This window comes from Lepidochelys kempii, chromosome 6 (genome assembly GCF_965140285.1).
Source record: "Lepidochelys kempii isolate rLepKem1 chromosome 6, rLepKem1.hap1, whole genome shotgun sequence".
In the NCBI taxonomy this organism is placed as follows: Eukaryota; Metazoa; Chordata; order Testudines; family Cheloniidae; genus Lepidochelys; species Lepidochelys kempii.
In genome coordinates, this window is record NC_136385.1 from 39,257,948 (window position 1) to 39,275,282 (window position 17,335).

Genomic DNA, 17,335 nt, shown 5'->3' on the forward strand with positions numbered 1-17,335 from the left:
CTTGATTTTCAAAGATAATAAACCCCTGCAACTCCACTTTGAAGTTAGTGGAATTTGAGAGGATACTCAACACCTGAAAGTCCAGCCACAAGTATCAGGTTGGGCACCTAAAAATGGAAGGACCAAAAATAAGTGGCCAGTTCAAAATATTTTCACATAAAAGCATTTTGACATAAAAGTACCCTACCACCTAGTTGTCAGGATTTTCAGTTGTTTGGTTAATTAAGTTAGAAGTAAATAAATGAACACTGTTGTTTTCAGCTCATTTCTTATTGGCTCATGGCCTTTTTTACAAAAAAAACCAAAAAACAACCCACCATCATTTGATACAATTTTCAGCATATAATCAGTTGATGCATAAAAGTCATAACTAAGATTGGTGAGGAAAAAACATACAGATGTATTTCAACTGATTGCAAAAAGAAAATCTATATGCTTTGTCAGCACTATAAAAACATAAGCTATAGCCTTTTTGTTCTAATACTTAAGCACAGACTTAGAAATTGATTTAATAGGCTTGCAGTGCTTCACAAATCTCATTTAAATGACCAAATAGCATATATGCAGGACTGAGTTATTTAAACAGTTCTGTGATTTATATGAATTTACAAAATTAGGGCCTGATCCACACAAATGCTCATGTACATGAGTCCTCTTGAGTTAAGTGGAACTACTCACATGCAGAGAAATGTCTGCAAGATCCGGGCCACACTTATTTTCCAAAAGAAGTCAAATGAATTTAAAATGTAATAAATATAGGTCAAACACAAGAAGATTAGTTACTGTTTTTTTAAAAAATTAATTTAAGGAATTGCTTAGTGTACCACTATAATATTACATGAAAAGATGTGAGCTTTTACTACTGCTGAAATTGTCTTTATATTCTTGTCATTATTAAGAAAAGTAGTGCCAAAAATCTAATTCCAAGTGCAAAAAGATTTTTAAGCTTTTATCATAATTTCAAAGTTTGTTAATTCAGTTATTTCTATAGATGCAACGATATTAATGTTAATATCGAAATCCTACTGTGTAACAAAGGTAACTAAATGCTAAAAAGATGTAATTGTTTTTTAAAAATAATACAATTATCTTTCCTCATTAGGCAGCAGATGGATTTCTGTTTGTTGTGGGCTGTGATAGAGGGAAGATACTGTTTGTTTCAGAATCTGTCTTCAAGATCCTCAACTACAGTCAGGTATTGTTGGGAACTGTACCTTGGGAACTAATAATGGACAGACCTCAAGAGATTGAAAGGTTTTCATAGAATTATAGAATATCAGGATTGGAAGGGACCCCAGAAGGTCATCTAGTCCAACCCCCTGCTCAAAACAGGACCAATTCCCAGTTAAATCATCCCAGCCAGGGCTTTGTCAAGCCTGACCTTAAAAACCTCTAAGGAAGGAGATTCTACCACCTCCCTAGGTAACGCATTCCAGTGTTTCACCACCCTCTTAGTGAAAAAGTTTTTCCTAATATCCAATCTAAACCTTCCCCACTGCAACTTGAGACCATTACTCCTCGTTCTGTCATCTGCTACCATTGAGAACAGTCTAGAGCCATCCTCTTTGGAACCCACTTTCAGGTAGTTGAAAGCAGCTATCAAATCCCCCCTCATTCTTCTCTTCTGCAGACTAAACAATCCCAGCTCCCTCAGCCTCTCCTCATAAGTCATGTGTTCCAGACCCCTAATCATTTTTGTTGCCCTTCGCTGGACTCTCTCCAATTTATCCACATCCTTCTTGAAGTGTGGGGCCCAAAACTGGACACAGTACTCCAGATGAGGCCTCACCAATGTCGAATAGAGGGGAACGATCACGTCCCTCGATCTGCTCGCTATGCCCCTACTTATACATCCCAAAATGCCATTGGCCTTCTTGGCAACAAGGGCACACTGCTGACTCATATCCAGCTTCTCGTCCACTGTCACCCCTAGGTCCTTTTCCGCAGAACTGCTGCCTAGCCATTCGGTCCCTAGTCTGTAGCTGTGCATTGGGTTCTTCCATCCTAAGTGCAGGACCCTGCACTTATCCTTATTGAACCTCATCAGATTTCTTTTGGCCCAATCCTCCAATTTGTCTAGGTCTTTCTGTATCCTATCCCTCCCCTCCAGCGTATCTACCACTCCTCCCAGTTTAGTATCATCTGCAAATTTGCTGAGAGTGCAATCCACACCGTCCTCCAGATCATTTATGAAGATATTGAACAAAACCGGCCCCAGGACCGACCCTTGGGGTACTCCACTTGATACTGTTTTGTTTGGATACACATCTAAACTTGGGCGTATTCATCTGAAATGTCTTTGTTTGAGTCTAGAATTATTTCAGAAACCGGCTAATCTGCAAGATTTACAAAAATTTCTGGTTTCTGCTGGATTGGAAAAAAACTTCCTTTGGTAATACTGCTTCTGGTTTCAGCTGCACCCAGGAAGTGCAGAGGAATATCTACTCTACTTTACCACTTACAAAACTATCTGATTGTTTTTTTGTTTCACCTCTAAAAAAGCTTGGGATAACATTATCAGAAGTGCCTAAATGACTTAGGCTCCTAGATGAATTTTGAAAGTGGCGCTTAGGCTCTGATGTCAGTTGGACACTTTTGAAAATTTTACTCTTGTTCTGGAAAATGTTTCCATTTAGTTCCTGTTTTATCTAACTTGATTGCCCTTCCCTTCTTGTTAATTAAGTAAAGTCACATAAGGTTTGTACTGGGAGTCAACTTTTGTCATCAGGCAACAGGAACCCTCTGTGTAGACAATGTTGCATTTAAATCAGTTTACCAACAAATCAAAATGCATTTGAGTCGATAGTAGCTGGATGTGGGGGAAAATGCCAGTATTATATAAGTAGATGTTCATGGGAACAGTGCAAGGGAGAATGATTTAAATATGGGTGAGATTTGACAAGATGAGGAATCTGAGCAAAGTACAAATTATTCTTATGCTACCATCTAACAGGATAAGCAACACTGAAAAATAATTAGCATAATCATACCAAAGGTTTAATGTACACTTAATACAAGGCTTGACTTTTACCAAACCTCTTGTTATGATACTACCATATCCTTAATTTTCTGTACCCTCTTCTCCATCATTAATATTCTATGAACTTCAAAACTAAATTCAAAAAAATACTCTCTTGGCCAGCCTTTCGTTCAGGGTACATATTCTAAAAGCTTTGAGAGACATGACTATGTTTTAGTTGTGATTTTACAATGAATACTTGATATATAATTGGGAATAAACCTTTTCAGGGGAAAAAAGAGGCCCAAACTTTGACTGCAATAGACTGAACAGGCTGTCATTGTAGACTGACAAACTAAGTGACTCTTTAAAATGTATGCAATATTTCCCAAATTTTAACATATGTATTTATTTTTAATTTCTGATTTAATATTCCATATCTACAGAATGATCTGATTGGTCAGAGTTTGTTTGACTACCTTCATCCTAAGGATATTGCAAAAGTTAAAGAGCAGCTCTCTTCTTCTGATACTGCACCACGAGAAAGGCTCATAGATGCAAAAAGTGAGTATTTCTTTCCTTGAAATGTTAGTGTATCTTAAACTTAATATACATTTGTATCATCTCCTTTGTTTTAATACCATCAATTAAATGCTGGTTAATAGTGTTCACTTCCATAGGGCCTTCCAATTAAGGATCTCAAAGTATTAATATTTACAAATACTAATGAATTAATTCGTACAAATGGATTAATGAATATTTCCCCGTTTTACAAATGGAGAGACTGAATTACAGAGAGGTCAAGTGACTTGCACAGGGTCATACAAGAAGTCTTTTTAATAGAGCCAGGAATAGAATCTAGATCTCCAGACTTCCTTTCCTGTTGTTTTAACCACATGACCATTCTTCTGCAAGCATTGCAACAAAATGGTAAATGACTGCCTAGGAAGGAGTACTGCAGAAAGGGGTCTCATAGTGGATCACAAGCTAAATATGAGTCAACAGTGTAAAAAAAGCAACCATCATTCTGGAATGTATTAGCAGGAGTGTTGTAAGCAAGACACAAGAAGTAATTCTTCTGCTCTACTCCATGCTGATTAGGCCTCAACTGGAGTATTGTATCCAGTTCCTGGCACCATATTTCAGGAAAGATGTGAACAAATTGGAGAAAATCCAGAGAAGAGCAACAAAAATGATTAAAGGTCTAGAAAACATGATGTATGAGGGAAGATTGAAAAAATTGGGTTTGTTTTGTCTGGAGAAGAGAAGACTAAGAAGGGACATGATAACAGTTTTCAAGTACATAAAAGGTCGTTACAAGGAGGAAGGGGAAAAATTGTTCTCCTTAACCTCTGAGGATAGGACAAGACGCAGTGGGCTTAAATTGCAACAAGGGTGATTTAGATTGGACATTAGGAAAAACTTCCTAACTGTCAGGATGGTTAAGCATTGGAATAATTTGCCTAGAGAGGTTGTGGAACCTCCGTCGTTGGAGATTTCTAAGAGCAGATTAGACAAACACCTGTCAGGGATGGTCTAGATAGTACTTAGTCCTGCCACGAGTGCAGGGGACTGGACTAGATGACCTCTCGAGGTCTCTTCCAGTCCTACAATTCTGTTGCCGGCACCCAGTGCCAGAGGCGAGCAACAGCAGGGGTTCGCTGCCCGGTATGCATCACCCAATAATCACAACGGGGTGGAGAAGCAGAAAAGTTTATTTGAAGCTTCAAAGAAGGTACAGGGAGATTAGAATCTCAAATCCTACATACAGAGCAGGAAGTTACACAGGCTTTTATACATCCTTCCTTCAGCATACTTATCCAATAGCAAGCTGCCCTAAGTATCCATATAGCCGGCCAATCCAGTTACCAGCTAGTTCCCTTGTTCTCTGTACCAGCTGTTAAACCATACATAAAGCTGCTTTATTCAGCATTGTTCTTCCATATCTGTCTTGTTTGGCCTTGTTTAGTTTCAGGCAGTCTGACTCTGCAATATATTGTTGCAGATCCTCAGCATCACTGCTGCAAGTGCCTCCAGGCGGGGGGGCCAAGGACACTTGGGCCTACTGCGCGTAACTGCTGCGAGCGCCTTCAGGCCGGGGGGGCGGGCCAAGGACACTTGGGCGTAGTGGGAGGGGGCTTCATCGACACTCGTGGTCTTCCATCCCTTCGAGTTACCTAGTGGCCATGCCCCATTGTCCCCAACAATTCTATGATGTAGGTCATTATTAATCTTTGTGACAGACCTCTCAAAGGGTTTGGGGGGGATGTGGTGATTGGAAACTGTTAGCATTAATATTCATGAAAACAGATCTTGCAGTCACTGTGATCTTGATGATATTCAGCCTTAGATTTTCCTTTTCTTAATCTACTCACATTATCTGTTAGGTACAGGAGCCTTTAACCAACTAGTTTGAGTCTAAATGCCAGTTTAAAATGTAGCATCCAGTAACTGCCCAGACAAGGGGAGAAATGCATATTCAAGGAAACGAGTTCATTGCCATTAAGGCCTTGTCTTTGCTAAGAAAAACTATGTGTTCTTACCTCATGTTGGTAAGCTTCAGTTAACTAACATGAGGTAAAATCCTAAGAAGACCAAGCAGTCTGTAGTTATCACGTGAGTTAGCAGATCGAGTTGAACACTATGGTAGAAACTAGAGTTCACTTGAACCTGCCAAGCTCACGTGAAAACTACAAACTACATTGTCTTTGCTAGGATTTTACCTCATGTTAGTTAACTGGAAGTAAGAACACACCCTTTGTCCTACTAAAGATGCACCCTGTGTGTGAGGCTGGGTGATGTAATTAAACAGTGTGGATGACTTGTTTCTTCCTTGTTGATTGGGAAGCCCTTTCTTGAGGGGGAATGTATTCTGGAGTAATCCTGAAACAACTCTGTGACAGGGAGTAAGGGCTGTTACAGAAACTTTGAATCTTTTTGAAATGACTTGTGACCTTTGGAGTGACTTGTTTCTTGGGAAGAGTAAGAAACTGACAATATAAATAATATTTATCCAACTTAGATAGTACAGTCAGATAATATATGATTTTTATACAGTTAAAGGTACCTGAATTTGTTGGTAGCTAGTGAACTTTGTGTTTGCTTTATACAGCAATATGGTCAGTGAGTTAGGAAGCTACTACTAACCGTGGCTGTCCTCTTTTGTAGATTGGAAATCCTTGTAATGGAAGAATGGCAGGAAGCTGTAGCTTCTTGCACTTGGCAGAGTATTGTGAACTTTGACCCTAGGTCTATGGCTTTTTGGGATAAGTAGTTTAATAACCAGGTGACCATTTTGTTTTAGAATTTTGTGATCTGGTTAACTTTAAAGAAAGTTGTTTTATTAAGCAAATTTTCCTATTTAAAGTGGTGCTCTAGTCTCTTTGCAACACATGCAAGTTTATTAATACAGTTTCTGAGGATGGGGAATTAATAGGCTCCTTTGTGTGCAAAAAAATTATCTTTTTATGTTCCGTTGTGGTGCTTTGCACACACAAAATTGCAGCTGTAAATTTAGAAGCCACTTATGAAAATTTGACCAAATAAGTCTGTTCCTCACAAGCACATGTGTGTATATATAACTTCTGTGGTTGCAGAATCAAGGCCAATTATTTTTGTGAGGCAGAAAGATACTCACATGCTTAAATGTTTGCAGGAACATGCTGATCCATTGAAAGTATCCTATATGTTGAGTATTTTACTTCTGAGAGATATCTATCTATCTATCTATCGGACCACTTAATATTCTATAATTTTGAAATCATTTAAAAGTATCTGATACTATGTACACCATATACCACTTTAATACCCCATTTATATATAAAAACATGCAAGTTATGACAAAGTATGAGGTCATAATTTGCTTTTTTTGTGAAGTGTCAAGTGTCCAAATTCCTGGGGTAGCCACTAACAGTAACCTGGGATTAACAGTATGCACTGGAAAACATTTGAACACCATGTATGCTGTTAACATCTCACATTATCAGGATCTTGGCCCATGTATTATTTTGAAGTCTGGGTGCAGGGAACTCTAAGGGCCAGGTTCAGCCTCAGTGTAAGCAGACGCAACTCCAGTGACATGAATAGAATTATGCCTGTCTGCACCAAACTCTCAAATAAGGAATCCCAAATGCCATACATATCTTGTAAGTTTACCAAAGGCCCTATTAATAGTTTGTAGCATCTGGGCCAACTGCAAAGTTATAGAGTTCAAAGGAATCACAAAATCTATTGCAAAGACAATGTAGGTTTTTACAACAATTCTCTGACTTTCATATTTAGGATCTGTTAATCCTAGGTTGGTGTTCCTGTACCCCGTGCGACCACTGTTGACAGTGGGCACACAAATAAATTATCCAACCTGGTTGGTTGATTGGTTGGCTGGTTAGTTAGTTATTTTTTTGCTGGCTGCTTGGCTGGTTAACACATCTTTCAACAAATAAGAAACATACAGCAAAAAAATAGCCCTTCTTTAACTTCTGAAGGAGCAAGAAATATTTGGGTCGTCTCTATGTGAATCCCAGCAACTTAGCATTGGATATAATCTGATCATTAAAAATCAGCTTGAGATGCCATGAAGTTGATATGAGTTTGCTGAGCACATTACTCCCCCCTCAAAGACATTGCTAAAATAACTGTAGAGTTGAGAATATAGTTTAAATTTTAGTAAAGACAATGTTTACTGAGTTTAATTTTTTGTTTCATGCAGCTGGACTTCCAGTTAAAACGGATATAACACCTGGGCCATCACGACTTTGTTCTGGAGCAAGACGTTCCTTCTTTTGTAGGATGAAATGCAACAGACCTTCAGTGAAAGTAGAAGATAAGGATTTTCCTTCCACCTGCTCAAAGAAGAAAGGTAATGTTTGTACATTTTATCAAATATAATGGTGGTTTACAGTTCTTTTCTCTGTATTGTTGCTATGTGAAACAAGAGTAACTATCAGATTAAAAACTAAACAACCTTCAGTTAATTATAAAGAATTTCTGAATAGAGCTGCTCTGTGTTTAGTGTATTCATCACTGTTGCAACTGTGTAGAGGTTTGTTTGTTACTCTCTTGTTTTCTTTATAGCTCCCTAAAAGTAGATGTCCTAAAGTTACATTTGCTGAAAAAGAAATTTTGTTAGTGGATAAGGCAAAATTCTGCTCTCTGAAGCATGCATGGCTTTAGTTGAAATTGATGGTAGTGTGTGCAATTATTTGGGGGTGTGAATTTGACAGTAAACCCTAAGCTTCAAAGTTAATGGTTCTTAAGGGACTAGATTCACAAAGGTACTTACGTGCCTAATTGCCTCTTTGAGTGCCTAAATCCAACATTTAGGCACCACTCACATTCTCAAAACCACTGTTCAGCAGCTGCCTAACACTATAGGCATCTAAAGCCCCCATGGCACCCAAGTTTCCTTTCAGATGCATCCGATGAAGTGAGCTGTAGCTCACGAAAGCTTATGCTCAAATAAATTGGTTAGTCTCTAAGGTGCCACAAGTACTCCTTTTCTCAAGTTTCCTTTGATAGACATGTTCATAGCTGCTTAAGTCTTGATGCTGCCCAACTGCTAACAGGCTGGTTAGAGCTCTCACTTATGCCTAAGCCTTGGGGGCATTGTCAAACTAAGTGTTGCCCTGGCCAGCAGCCCAGTAGGGCCCAAACCAGTAGGCATGCTCAGGACTTCACATGTACTGTCCTTGGATAAGGTCACGGAATGGGCCAATGGCAAAATCAGAAGTAGAACCCATATATCCTGTTACTCTGTCTCATGTACTGATCATTTTGCCTCAGTGTAAATGTGATCTCCAGCCAAATGCATCATATGAAAATATTCAGGATACCTGTCTTCAATTAATATTAGGGCTGTCGATTAATCGCAATTAACTCACGTGAATAACTCACAAAAAGAGTCGCATTGTTAAACACTAGAATACCAATTGAAATTTATTAAATATTTTGGATGTTTTTCTACATTTTCATATATATTGTATTCTGTGTTGCAATTGAAATCAAAGTGTATATTATTTTTTATTGCAAATATTTGCACTGTAAAAATCATAAACAAAAGAAATATTTTTCAATTCACCTCATACCAGTACTGTAGCGCAAGCTCTTTGTCATGAAAGTGCAACTTACAAATGTAGATTTTTTTGTTACATAACTGCACTCTAAAACAAAACAATGTAAAACTTCAGAGCCTACAAGTCCACTCAGTCCTACTCCTTGTTCAGCCAATCACTCAGACAAACAGGTTTGTTTACATTTGCAGGCAATATTGCTGCCCGCTTCTTATTTACAATGTCACCAGAAACTGAGAAAGGCATTTGCATGGCACTTTTGTAGCTGGCATTGCAAGTATTTACATGCCAGATATTCTAAACATTCATAAGCCCCTTCATGCTTCAGCCACCATTCCAGAGGACGTGCTTCCATGCTGATGATGCTCGTTAAAAAAAAATTGCGTTAATTAAACTTGTGACTGAACTCCTTGGGGGAGTCTCCTGCTCTGTTTTACCCGCATTATGCCATATAATGTTTAATGTTATAGCAGTCTCAGATGATGACCCAGCACATGTTGTTCATTTTAAGAACACTTCCGTGGCAGATTTGACAAAACGCAAAGAAGATACCAATGTGAGATTTCTAGAGATAGCTACAGCACTCAATCCAAGGTTTAAGAATCTGAAGTGCCTTCCAAAATCTGAAAGGGACGAGGTGTGAAGCACGCTTTCAGAAGTCTTCAAAGAGCGACACTCCGATGTGGAAACTACAGAACCTGAACCACCAAAAAGAAAATCAACTTTCTACTGGTGGCAACTGACTCAGATAATGAAAATGAACATGCATCAGTCCGCGTTGCTTTGGGATTCTTCTCGAGCAGAACCTGTCATCAGCATGGACGCATGTCCCCTGGAATGGTGGTTGAAGCATGAAGAGACGTACGAATCTTTAACGCATTTGGCACGTAAATATCTTGCAACGCCAGCTACAACAGTGCCATGAGAACACCTGTTCTCACTTTCAGGTGACATTGTGAACAAGAAGCGGGCAGCATATAAACCAAACTTGTTTGTCTGAGCGATTGGCTGAACAAGAAGTAGGACTGAGTGGATTTGCAGGCTCTAAAATTTTACATTGTTTTATTTTTGAATGCAGGGTTTTTTGGTACATAATTCTACATTTGTAAGTTCAACTTTCATGATAACGAGATTGCACTATATTACTTGTATTAGGTGAATTGAAAAATACTATTTTCTTTTGTTTTTTTACAGTGCAAATACTTGTAATCAAAAATAAATATAAAGTGAGCACTGTACACTTTATATTCTGTGCTGTAATTGAAATCAACATATTTTAAAATGTACAAAACATCCAAAAATATTTAAATGGTATTCTATTATTGTTTAACAGTGCAATTAATTGCGATTAATTTTTTTAATCTCTTGCCAGCCCTAATTAATATATTTGTAAAGATTGTGACAATATTAAATTGTTCTCTAACAAAAGGTAACAGACACTGTTTTCAATTAAAAACGTGTACAGAAGACCAGTATATATTCTGAAGGACATTGCCATGGTATTCCCTTTTAATTGAAACCACTTTTCTGTTATTTTGTAACCATTGAAACTTAAAACTGAAATATTTTACTTTCAGATTATATTTTCCTCCATAGTTTATGCCTCTGCACACTGATTTGTTTTGTCCTATATTAAGAATTATTAATGAAAAAGCTCATAGTGTGACTTCTTAAAATTACAACTTTATGTCATTTGCGGGAAAATGCAAAATTGATATTGACTACAATTGTTGAATTATCGGACTGGGTTTCGATATTAGCAGTGGTATCACATGGTAAATTTCACATTTGACTTGTGTGGATTGATATATACCTCTTCTGCATTAGTATATGAGTATACAGCAACTTAGTTTTCCAAGGTAGAAGGAGAAACACTGCAAGTTAGCAGACCTGATTGAGGGCCAAATTTATCATAAGGCAATGCTGATGATAACCTTTTCTTTTGTAGCAGACCGCAAAAGCTTTTGCACAATTCATAGCACAGGATATTTAAAAAGCTGGCCACCAACAAAAATGGGACTAGATGAAGATAATGAGCCAGATAATGAAGGCTGTAACTTAAGCTGTCTTGTTGCAATTGGACGGTTACATCCCCATGTAGTTCCTCAACCAGTCAATGGCGAGATCCGGGTTAAACCTACAGAATATGTCTCTCGACATGCAATAGATGGGAAGTTTGTTTTTGTAGACCAGAGGTAAGAATAAGTTTATCATTTTCTTGGTAACTGGAGTAGTTGTATCATGCTACTTGCTACATAGCTTGATAAACTATTTGTTCAAGAAAGCCATTATACCACTATGAAAATAAAATTGTAAATCATAACTCTTCTGTTGTACTTTATAAATAGTATTAATCAGAAATTACTTTCATGTAAAGATAGTTCCAATGGGATTGCATTATAAATTATTTATGCCCTCATATTATACACTACTGACTCATTAACAAGTCTAACCAAAGCCAAATTATGTTGTACATTTTAAAAACAAAATAATACAAGGGCTGGGAACCTTGGTTGCCACAAAGACGAATGAATTCAAAGATGAATTCTGTTTTGCAGATGCTTGATAGAAATTTCTATATGGAATGATCTAAGGAGATATACTATAATAGTTTATAAGTTAAAGCATATGCTTAAAGTTAAGGATGTGCTTTAAAGTGCTCAGCTGAATTCGTGACCTGATAGGGAATCTCTCATAAATGACTCTGGTATAGAGTTTAAAAGATTAATAATCTGAAAGTATCAGAATCTTTGAAACAGAAACTATCTGCAGTACTTCAGCAAAAGTCACATAAACTGCTGATATCAGCAGTATGGTTTGGTTTTATTCCTTCTTAAGTTTTGGTTTCAGTCATGTTCCTGTGTTTAGCTTTTGTTCACAACTTGTCCTAGAGCAGAGGTTCTCAAACTGTGGGGCACGCCGCCCTAGGGCAGCGCGGAGAAATGTTCAGGGGCAGGGGAAGCTGAGATGCCAGCCATGCGAGGCAGGGGGAGGGAGTGCCACTTCCATACCCTGACTCACCTCAGTGGTCCACCAAGCCTGTGGGTCAGTGTCAACATCCACTGCCGTGGTGCTGATTTCCACTCCATTCCCAGCACTGGCTCCACCCCCAAAGACCATCGCACATGCCTTTCCCACCCTGAAAACCCAAGTGGGGAGAAGCAGATGTTTCTATTTTTTCTGGGTTGGGGGGGGCACAACCAAAAATTGTAACTCAAAGCAGGAGCTCAGCTCAAAAAGTTTGAAAACCACTGTCCTAGAGCATGGGTTGTCAATCTAGGGGTGACAGATAAATTTCTTTTTCTTTAGAGCTAGGTGTGTGTGTGTGTGTGTGTGTGTATGGGGGGGGGGGGGTCCTTGAAATTTTTTTCTAACATGAAGTCATGCATGGAAAAGATTGAGAATTGCTATCCTGGAGTGTTTGCTTTTATTTGCTTATCTTTTGGACTACAACATTGTTTTGGGAGCACTTCAAAATTTTGCCCTTAGAGTCAAATATATCTTATGGTATGTAAGTACCTTCAGTATCTCCTAAATACCACACAATTTAACTACACCATGTAAATGTTTAATTTGGTCCCATTTAGTTGCACTGTTTTTGATTCCTCTCCCTGTCTTATTTTCCTCTTTCTTCCCTGTGGCAACCAGTTCAGAATCTGAGGAAGAGAGAGACCCCTGCATATCCCATATCATCTTAGTTTTCTATCCTATTCCTTATTTAATGGTCAGTCCCCTGGAGAGGAACTTGCTTTTCCAGTATTCAAAGATGGAAGGGATTCACTAGCATATAGAAACTCATGCAGATCTATTATAAAGATCAGTGATGCACTTTCTGTTCTTTTTCTTGATTTTTTTTTTCTTTCTCATAAGTGAGTTGCTTTATTATTATGCCTGTAGCTCAACTGAAAATAGTTGGCACAGTTTCTGGTTTTCCAGAGTTATCTACAGTACAGCTGCTAAAGCAGATGGCATCCAGTGACCTAACAACGTAAAACTTTTCGCGCACAAGTAATTTGCATGCTAATGCCTGGTAATAGGAATGCAAGGGGTATGGTATTATGAATTCAGTTCCCTGTGTTGTAAGGAGTTTATAATGTACAGTTTCTAAAGCAATACATTAGAGGACCATCTTGGAAGTTGCTGCACACTCTGGTCCTGATCCAGAAAGAAGTTAAGCACAAGTTGAATCAGAACAAGAGTGCTCAGCACATTTCAAGATTCAGTCCTTAATCTGGAGTCTTGTGACATTCAGGTGTCTATTACTCTGCACAGGCATAGAGCAGTTTAAAAAAATACTTCCATCATGCATTAGGGTTTTCGTACATGCATTGACTCCAAGCTTAGGATATATATATAGATCCTTGTTATTGGAATGTCAAACCCAGATATCCCTAAACCTTTCTCCAAGCACTCCAGGATCCTGCTATGTTAATTCTGAAGTTTTCTGTTGAGGAAGTAAAAATGGGTTGGCTTTGAAGAAAAAGTTCTAGTGAAACGAAAGCCTTGTATAATGTCACACATTTTTATATTCCTGTCTGATTATAGTGGTAGTAAAGATGTAAAGTCAGGTTTCTCAGTGCTAAATCAGTAAAATGTATCCATCATACATCATAAAGTGTATCCTCTTTACTTTTTCTGTTTTTTCATTCTCAGTCATCTTTTGCTGCTCTTTTAGGCCTTTCAGCAATGAATGGGAAACACTCCTATCTAAAGTACTGACATTGACAGAAGCAGGCTTTATGACACAGCAGAATCCTGGGTACACAAAGGAAGAAAACAGATTTTAGAACTTTAAAAACGTGAATGCTCTTGTTAAAATAGTGTTTTCAGTGTTGTTGTAGCTGAGCTGGTCCCAGGAAATGAGAGGAACCAAGTGGGTGAGGTAATGTTTTTTATTGGACCAACTTCGGTTGGTGAAAGAAGCAAGCTTCCAAGCTACAGAGAGCAGTTCTTCAAGTCTGGACTTGAAGAATTGCGCTGTGTAGCTTGAAAGCTTGTCTCCCTCACCTACAGAAGTTGGTCCAATAGAAAATATTACCTCACCCAGCTTGTATCTTTTGTTTAAATTGCATTTTGTGTCTTCAGGCTTCCTCAGTACATGGTGGCCTGCTACCAGAAGGCTTTAGCCAATTCTAAACACTCCAAATTACAATTTACATTCAAGGCTTGGTAATTGGAAGTGCTTCTGTATCTGTAGATGACCCATCAGAATAAACTATTTCAGAGAAAGTTATTGGTATTGTGTGTTTTTTGTTTTTTGTTTTTTTAGCTTTTTTCAAAATTTAAGATACAAATTATGGAAACTTTCAGTTTCTCCGCTAAGTGAAAATAATATATTCTAAGTATTGTTTTATAACTGAGTAGGGGGCATGGATACATTTTAATAATACAGATGTACCACTTAATTGTAAAAAATTGTTGTTTGTTTGTTTTTGTTTTTTAGGGCAACAGCCATTCTGGCATATTTACCACAGGAACTTCTAGGCACTTCATGTTATGAATATTTTCATCAAGATGATATAGGACATCTTGCAGAATGTCACAGACAAGGTAAGATGATTTATAATTCAGTGTTAAGAATGAGGGTTTTGGTTTCAACAAGTAAAAACAGTCAAAATGTATATTAGTCTTCCTGATATTTCACACAAAAATAACAACTTAAAGGGATAAGATTTTTTCAGGTTGGCAAACGTTAGATTTTTCTTGCATGAAAAGGACTTTGATAAAAGGACTCAACTAAACTGGGAGGAGTGGTAGATACGCTGGAGGGCAGGGATAGGATACAGAGGGACCTAGACAAATTGGAGGATTGGGCCAAAAGAAATCTGCTGAGGTTCAATAAGGATAAGTGCAGGGTCCTGCACTTAGGACGGAAGAACCCAATGCACAGCTACAGACTAGGGACCAAATGGCTAGGCAGCAGTTCTGCGGAAAAGGACCTAGGGGTGACAGTGGACGAGAAGCTGGATATGAGTCAGCAGTGTGCCCTTGTTGCCAAGAAGGCCAATGGCATTTTGGGATGTATAAGTAGGGGCATAGCGAACAGATCGAGGGATGTGATCGTCCCCCTCTATTCGACATTGGTGAGGCTTCATCTGGAGTACTGTGTCCAGTTTTGGGCCCCACACTGCAAGAAGGATGTGGATAAATTGGAGAGAGTCCAGCGAAGGGCAACAAAAATGATTAGGGGTCTGGAACACATGACTTATGAGGAGAGGCTGAGGGAAATGGGATTGTTTAGTCTGCGGAAGAGAAGAATGAGGGGGGATTTGATAGCTGCTTTCAACTACCTGAGAGGTGGTTCCAGAGAGGATGGTTCTAGACTATTCTCAGTGGTGGAAGAGGACAGGACAAGGAGTAATGGTCTCAAGTTGCAGTGGGGGAGGTTTAGATTGGATATTAGGAAAAACTTTTTCACTAGGAGAGTGGTGAAACACTGGAATGCGTTGCCTAGGGAGGTGGTGGAATCTCCTTCCTTAGAAGTTTTTAAGGTCAGGCTTGACAAAGCCCTGGCTGGGATGATTTAATTGGGGATGAGTCCTGCTTTTGAGCAGGGGGTTGGACTAGATGACCTCCTGAGGTCCCTTCCAACCCTGATATTCTATGATTCTATGAGTCTATGATATGCACTGAACAGTGAAAATATCCTAAGCTAAAGTTAAATTAGTATGGAGTCTTCTAATTTGCACTTCAGGTACAGAGATTTAGAAATAGTGCTGTTCTCTGCACCAAAAAAAAAAAAAAAAAGCCAGTGAAACTGGGAGGATCTGCATCAAATCTCTACTCTTCATGTATTCAGTATGCAGGTCTGAAAAACTAGGGTTGTTCCTTATGTCTCCCTATTTTTAGTTTTACAGACAAGAGAAAAAATTACAACTAATTGTTACAAGTTTAAAATAAAAGATGGCTCTTTTATTACCTTGAGGAGTCGCTGGTTCAGTTTCATGAACCCTTGGACCAAAGAAGTAGAATACATCGTCTCAACAAATACAGTTGTTTCGTAAGTATTTTCTTCTAGCAGCTAGCCTTGAACATCAGGAATGTAACCCTGCTTCAAGTGTAAGATCATGGGAATTACTCTAAAAATTACTCTAAAAATGTGTACACATCGTATAAGCATCTGAGCTTAATAATGGCTAGCCTTACAACAAAAGGAATGAAATCTGGAAATTAGCTGATCTTTTATTACAGTTTGTATAAATCTAAATAAGTAAATGTACAGAGTAAGACACTGGGTCCCTAATCTTCTCATTGATTGTACACGGGTGCATTGCTTTACCCACGTGGAGCTTCCATTTTCTGCTTTGGAGTTCTGTGACGAGGCAGCAGTGTGCCTCTGCACAACAAATTGACTGATCAGATCCTGGATCAGCTGCTCCCTCCTGTTAGGAGAAAAGCAGTTTGGGCTCAATAATGCATGCTTGATGAGCCATAAGGGTTTTTGTTTTTCTTTTAGGATTGTTTTTAGTATATTATGCAGCTGTTGCTACTTAATGTGTCCTGCAGAACTCTTATTGATTTATATAGCCCTACAGTATGTGTCATTCACTATGGTTACCTCCATGATGATGACTAAATTTGTCTTATAAGTCACAAACATTGAAACTTCCCCCTTATAACATGCTATGTATATTTAGCACTTGCAGCTATTTTATCACTGTTTCTTCCTGTTGATTTCCTCAGCACCAGTGTACTTGATGGTGGAGATGCAGCCTTTCCGCAGCTTGCAGCTTCTCCGCACAGCATGGACAGCGTACTTCAGGCTGGAGAAGGTAACTACAGTATAGTGAGAAACTTGCACTTGCTAGACAGCAATCATTAACAGACTTTCCTTGGCTACTGAATTAACCCCGTGTGCTCCAGTTTGTTTCTGTCGTCCTCCCGAGATTATTAATTGCTTGGAAGATGATAGGTGTACACTGTACTTAACATATATAAGTTCCAACAAGGTCTCTTCCCCAGTGAGGTTAAATCTAATTTAGATAGAAACAATACAAATAGTGTCTGAGGAGGCAGAGTGAGAGCACACTCTCCTAGGGATCAGTGGTGGAAGGCTGTAAGGAGAGATTTGGAGGAGAGGAAAGGTGTTTGCCACATGAGGACAGCTCCAGGTATAGGTCATTTTTTTTATTTTTGGAAAAGACACCTGGTCTGATCCTAAGCTGGGGCTATGGCCAAGGAGCACTTAGTGCAACTCAGCTTAATCCTTAGAATCCCTAATCCTATCTTTAAGATGCCCCCAGTTCTAGATCTGTCCTACCACTTGTCCAGTGCCAGACACGAAAGCTGCTCTAATTTATGCTTGTTG

The 17,335-nt window shown here is 38.6% G+C and overlaps 1 protein-coding gene across 10 annotated transcripts in view; it reads left to right on the forward strand.

Moving 5' to 3' along the window:
• Positions 1-17,335, forward strand: part of BMAL1 (basic helix-loop-helix ARNT like 1) — an 85,031-nt gene that overhangs the window by 50,218 nt on the left and 17,478 nt on the right. For 8 of the 10 annotated variants that reach the window (XM_073347644.1, XM_073347642.2, XM_073347640.1 and 5 more), the window contains 7 exons: positions 1,103-1,195; positions 3,406-3,523; positions 7,668-7,817; positions 10,976-11,222; positions 14,471-14,577; positions 15,877-16,027; positions 16,711-16,799. In XM_073347644.1, coding sequence (XP_073203745.1) covers positions 1,103-1,195; positions 3,406-3,523; positions 7,668-7,817; positions 10,976-11,222; positions 14,471-14,577; positions 15,877-16,027; positions 16,711-16,799 — 955 coding nt within the window. The remainder of the gene's footprint in view (positions 1-1,102; positions 1,196-3,405; positions 3,524-7,667; positions 7,818-10,975; positions 11,223-14,470; positions 14,578-15,876; positions 16,028-16,710; positions 16,800-17,335) is intronic. The other 2 variants (XM_073347649.1, XM_073347652.1) reach the window with 1 other exon arrangement.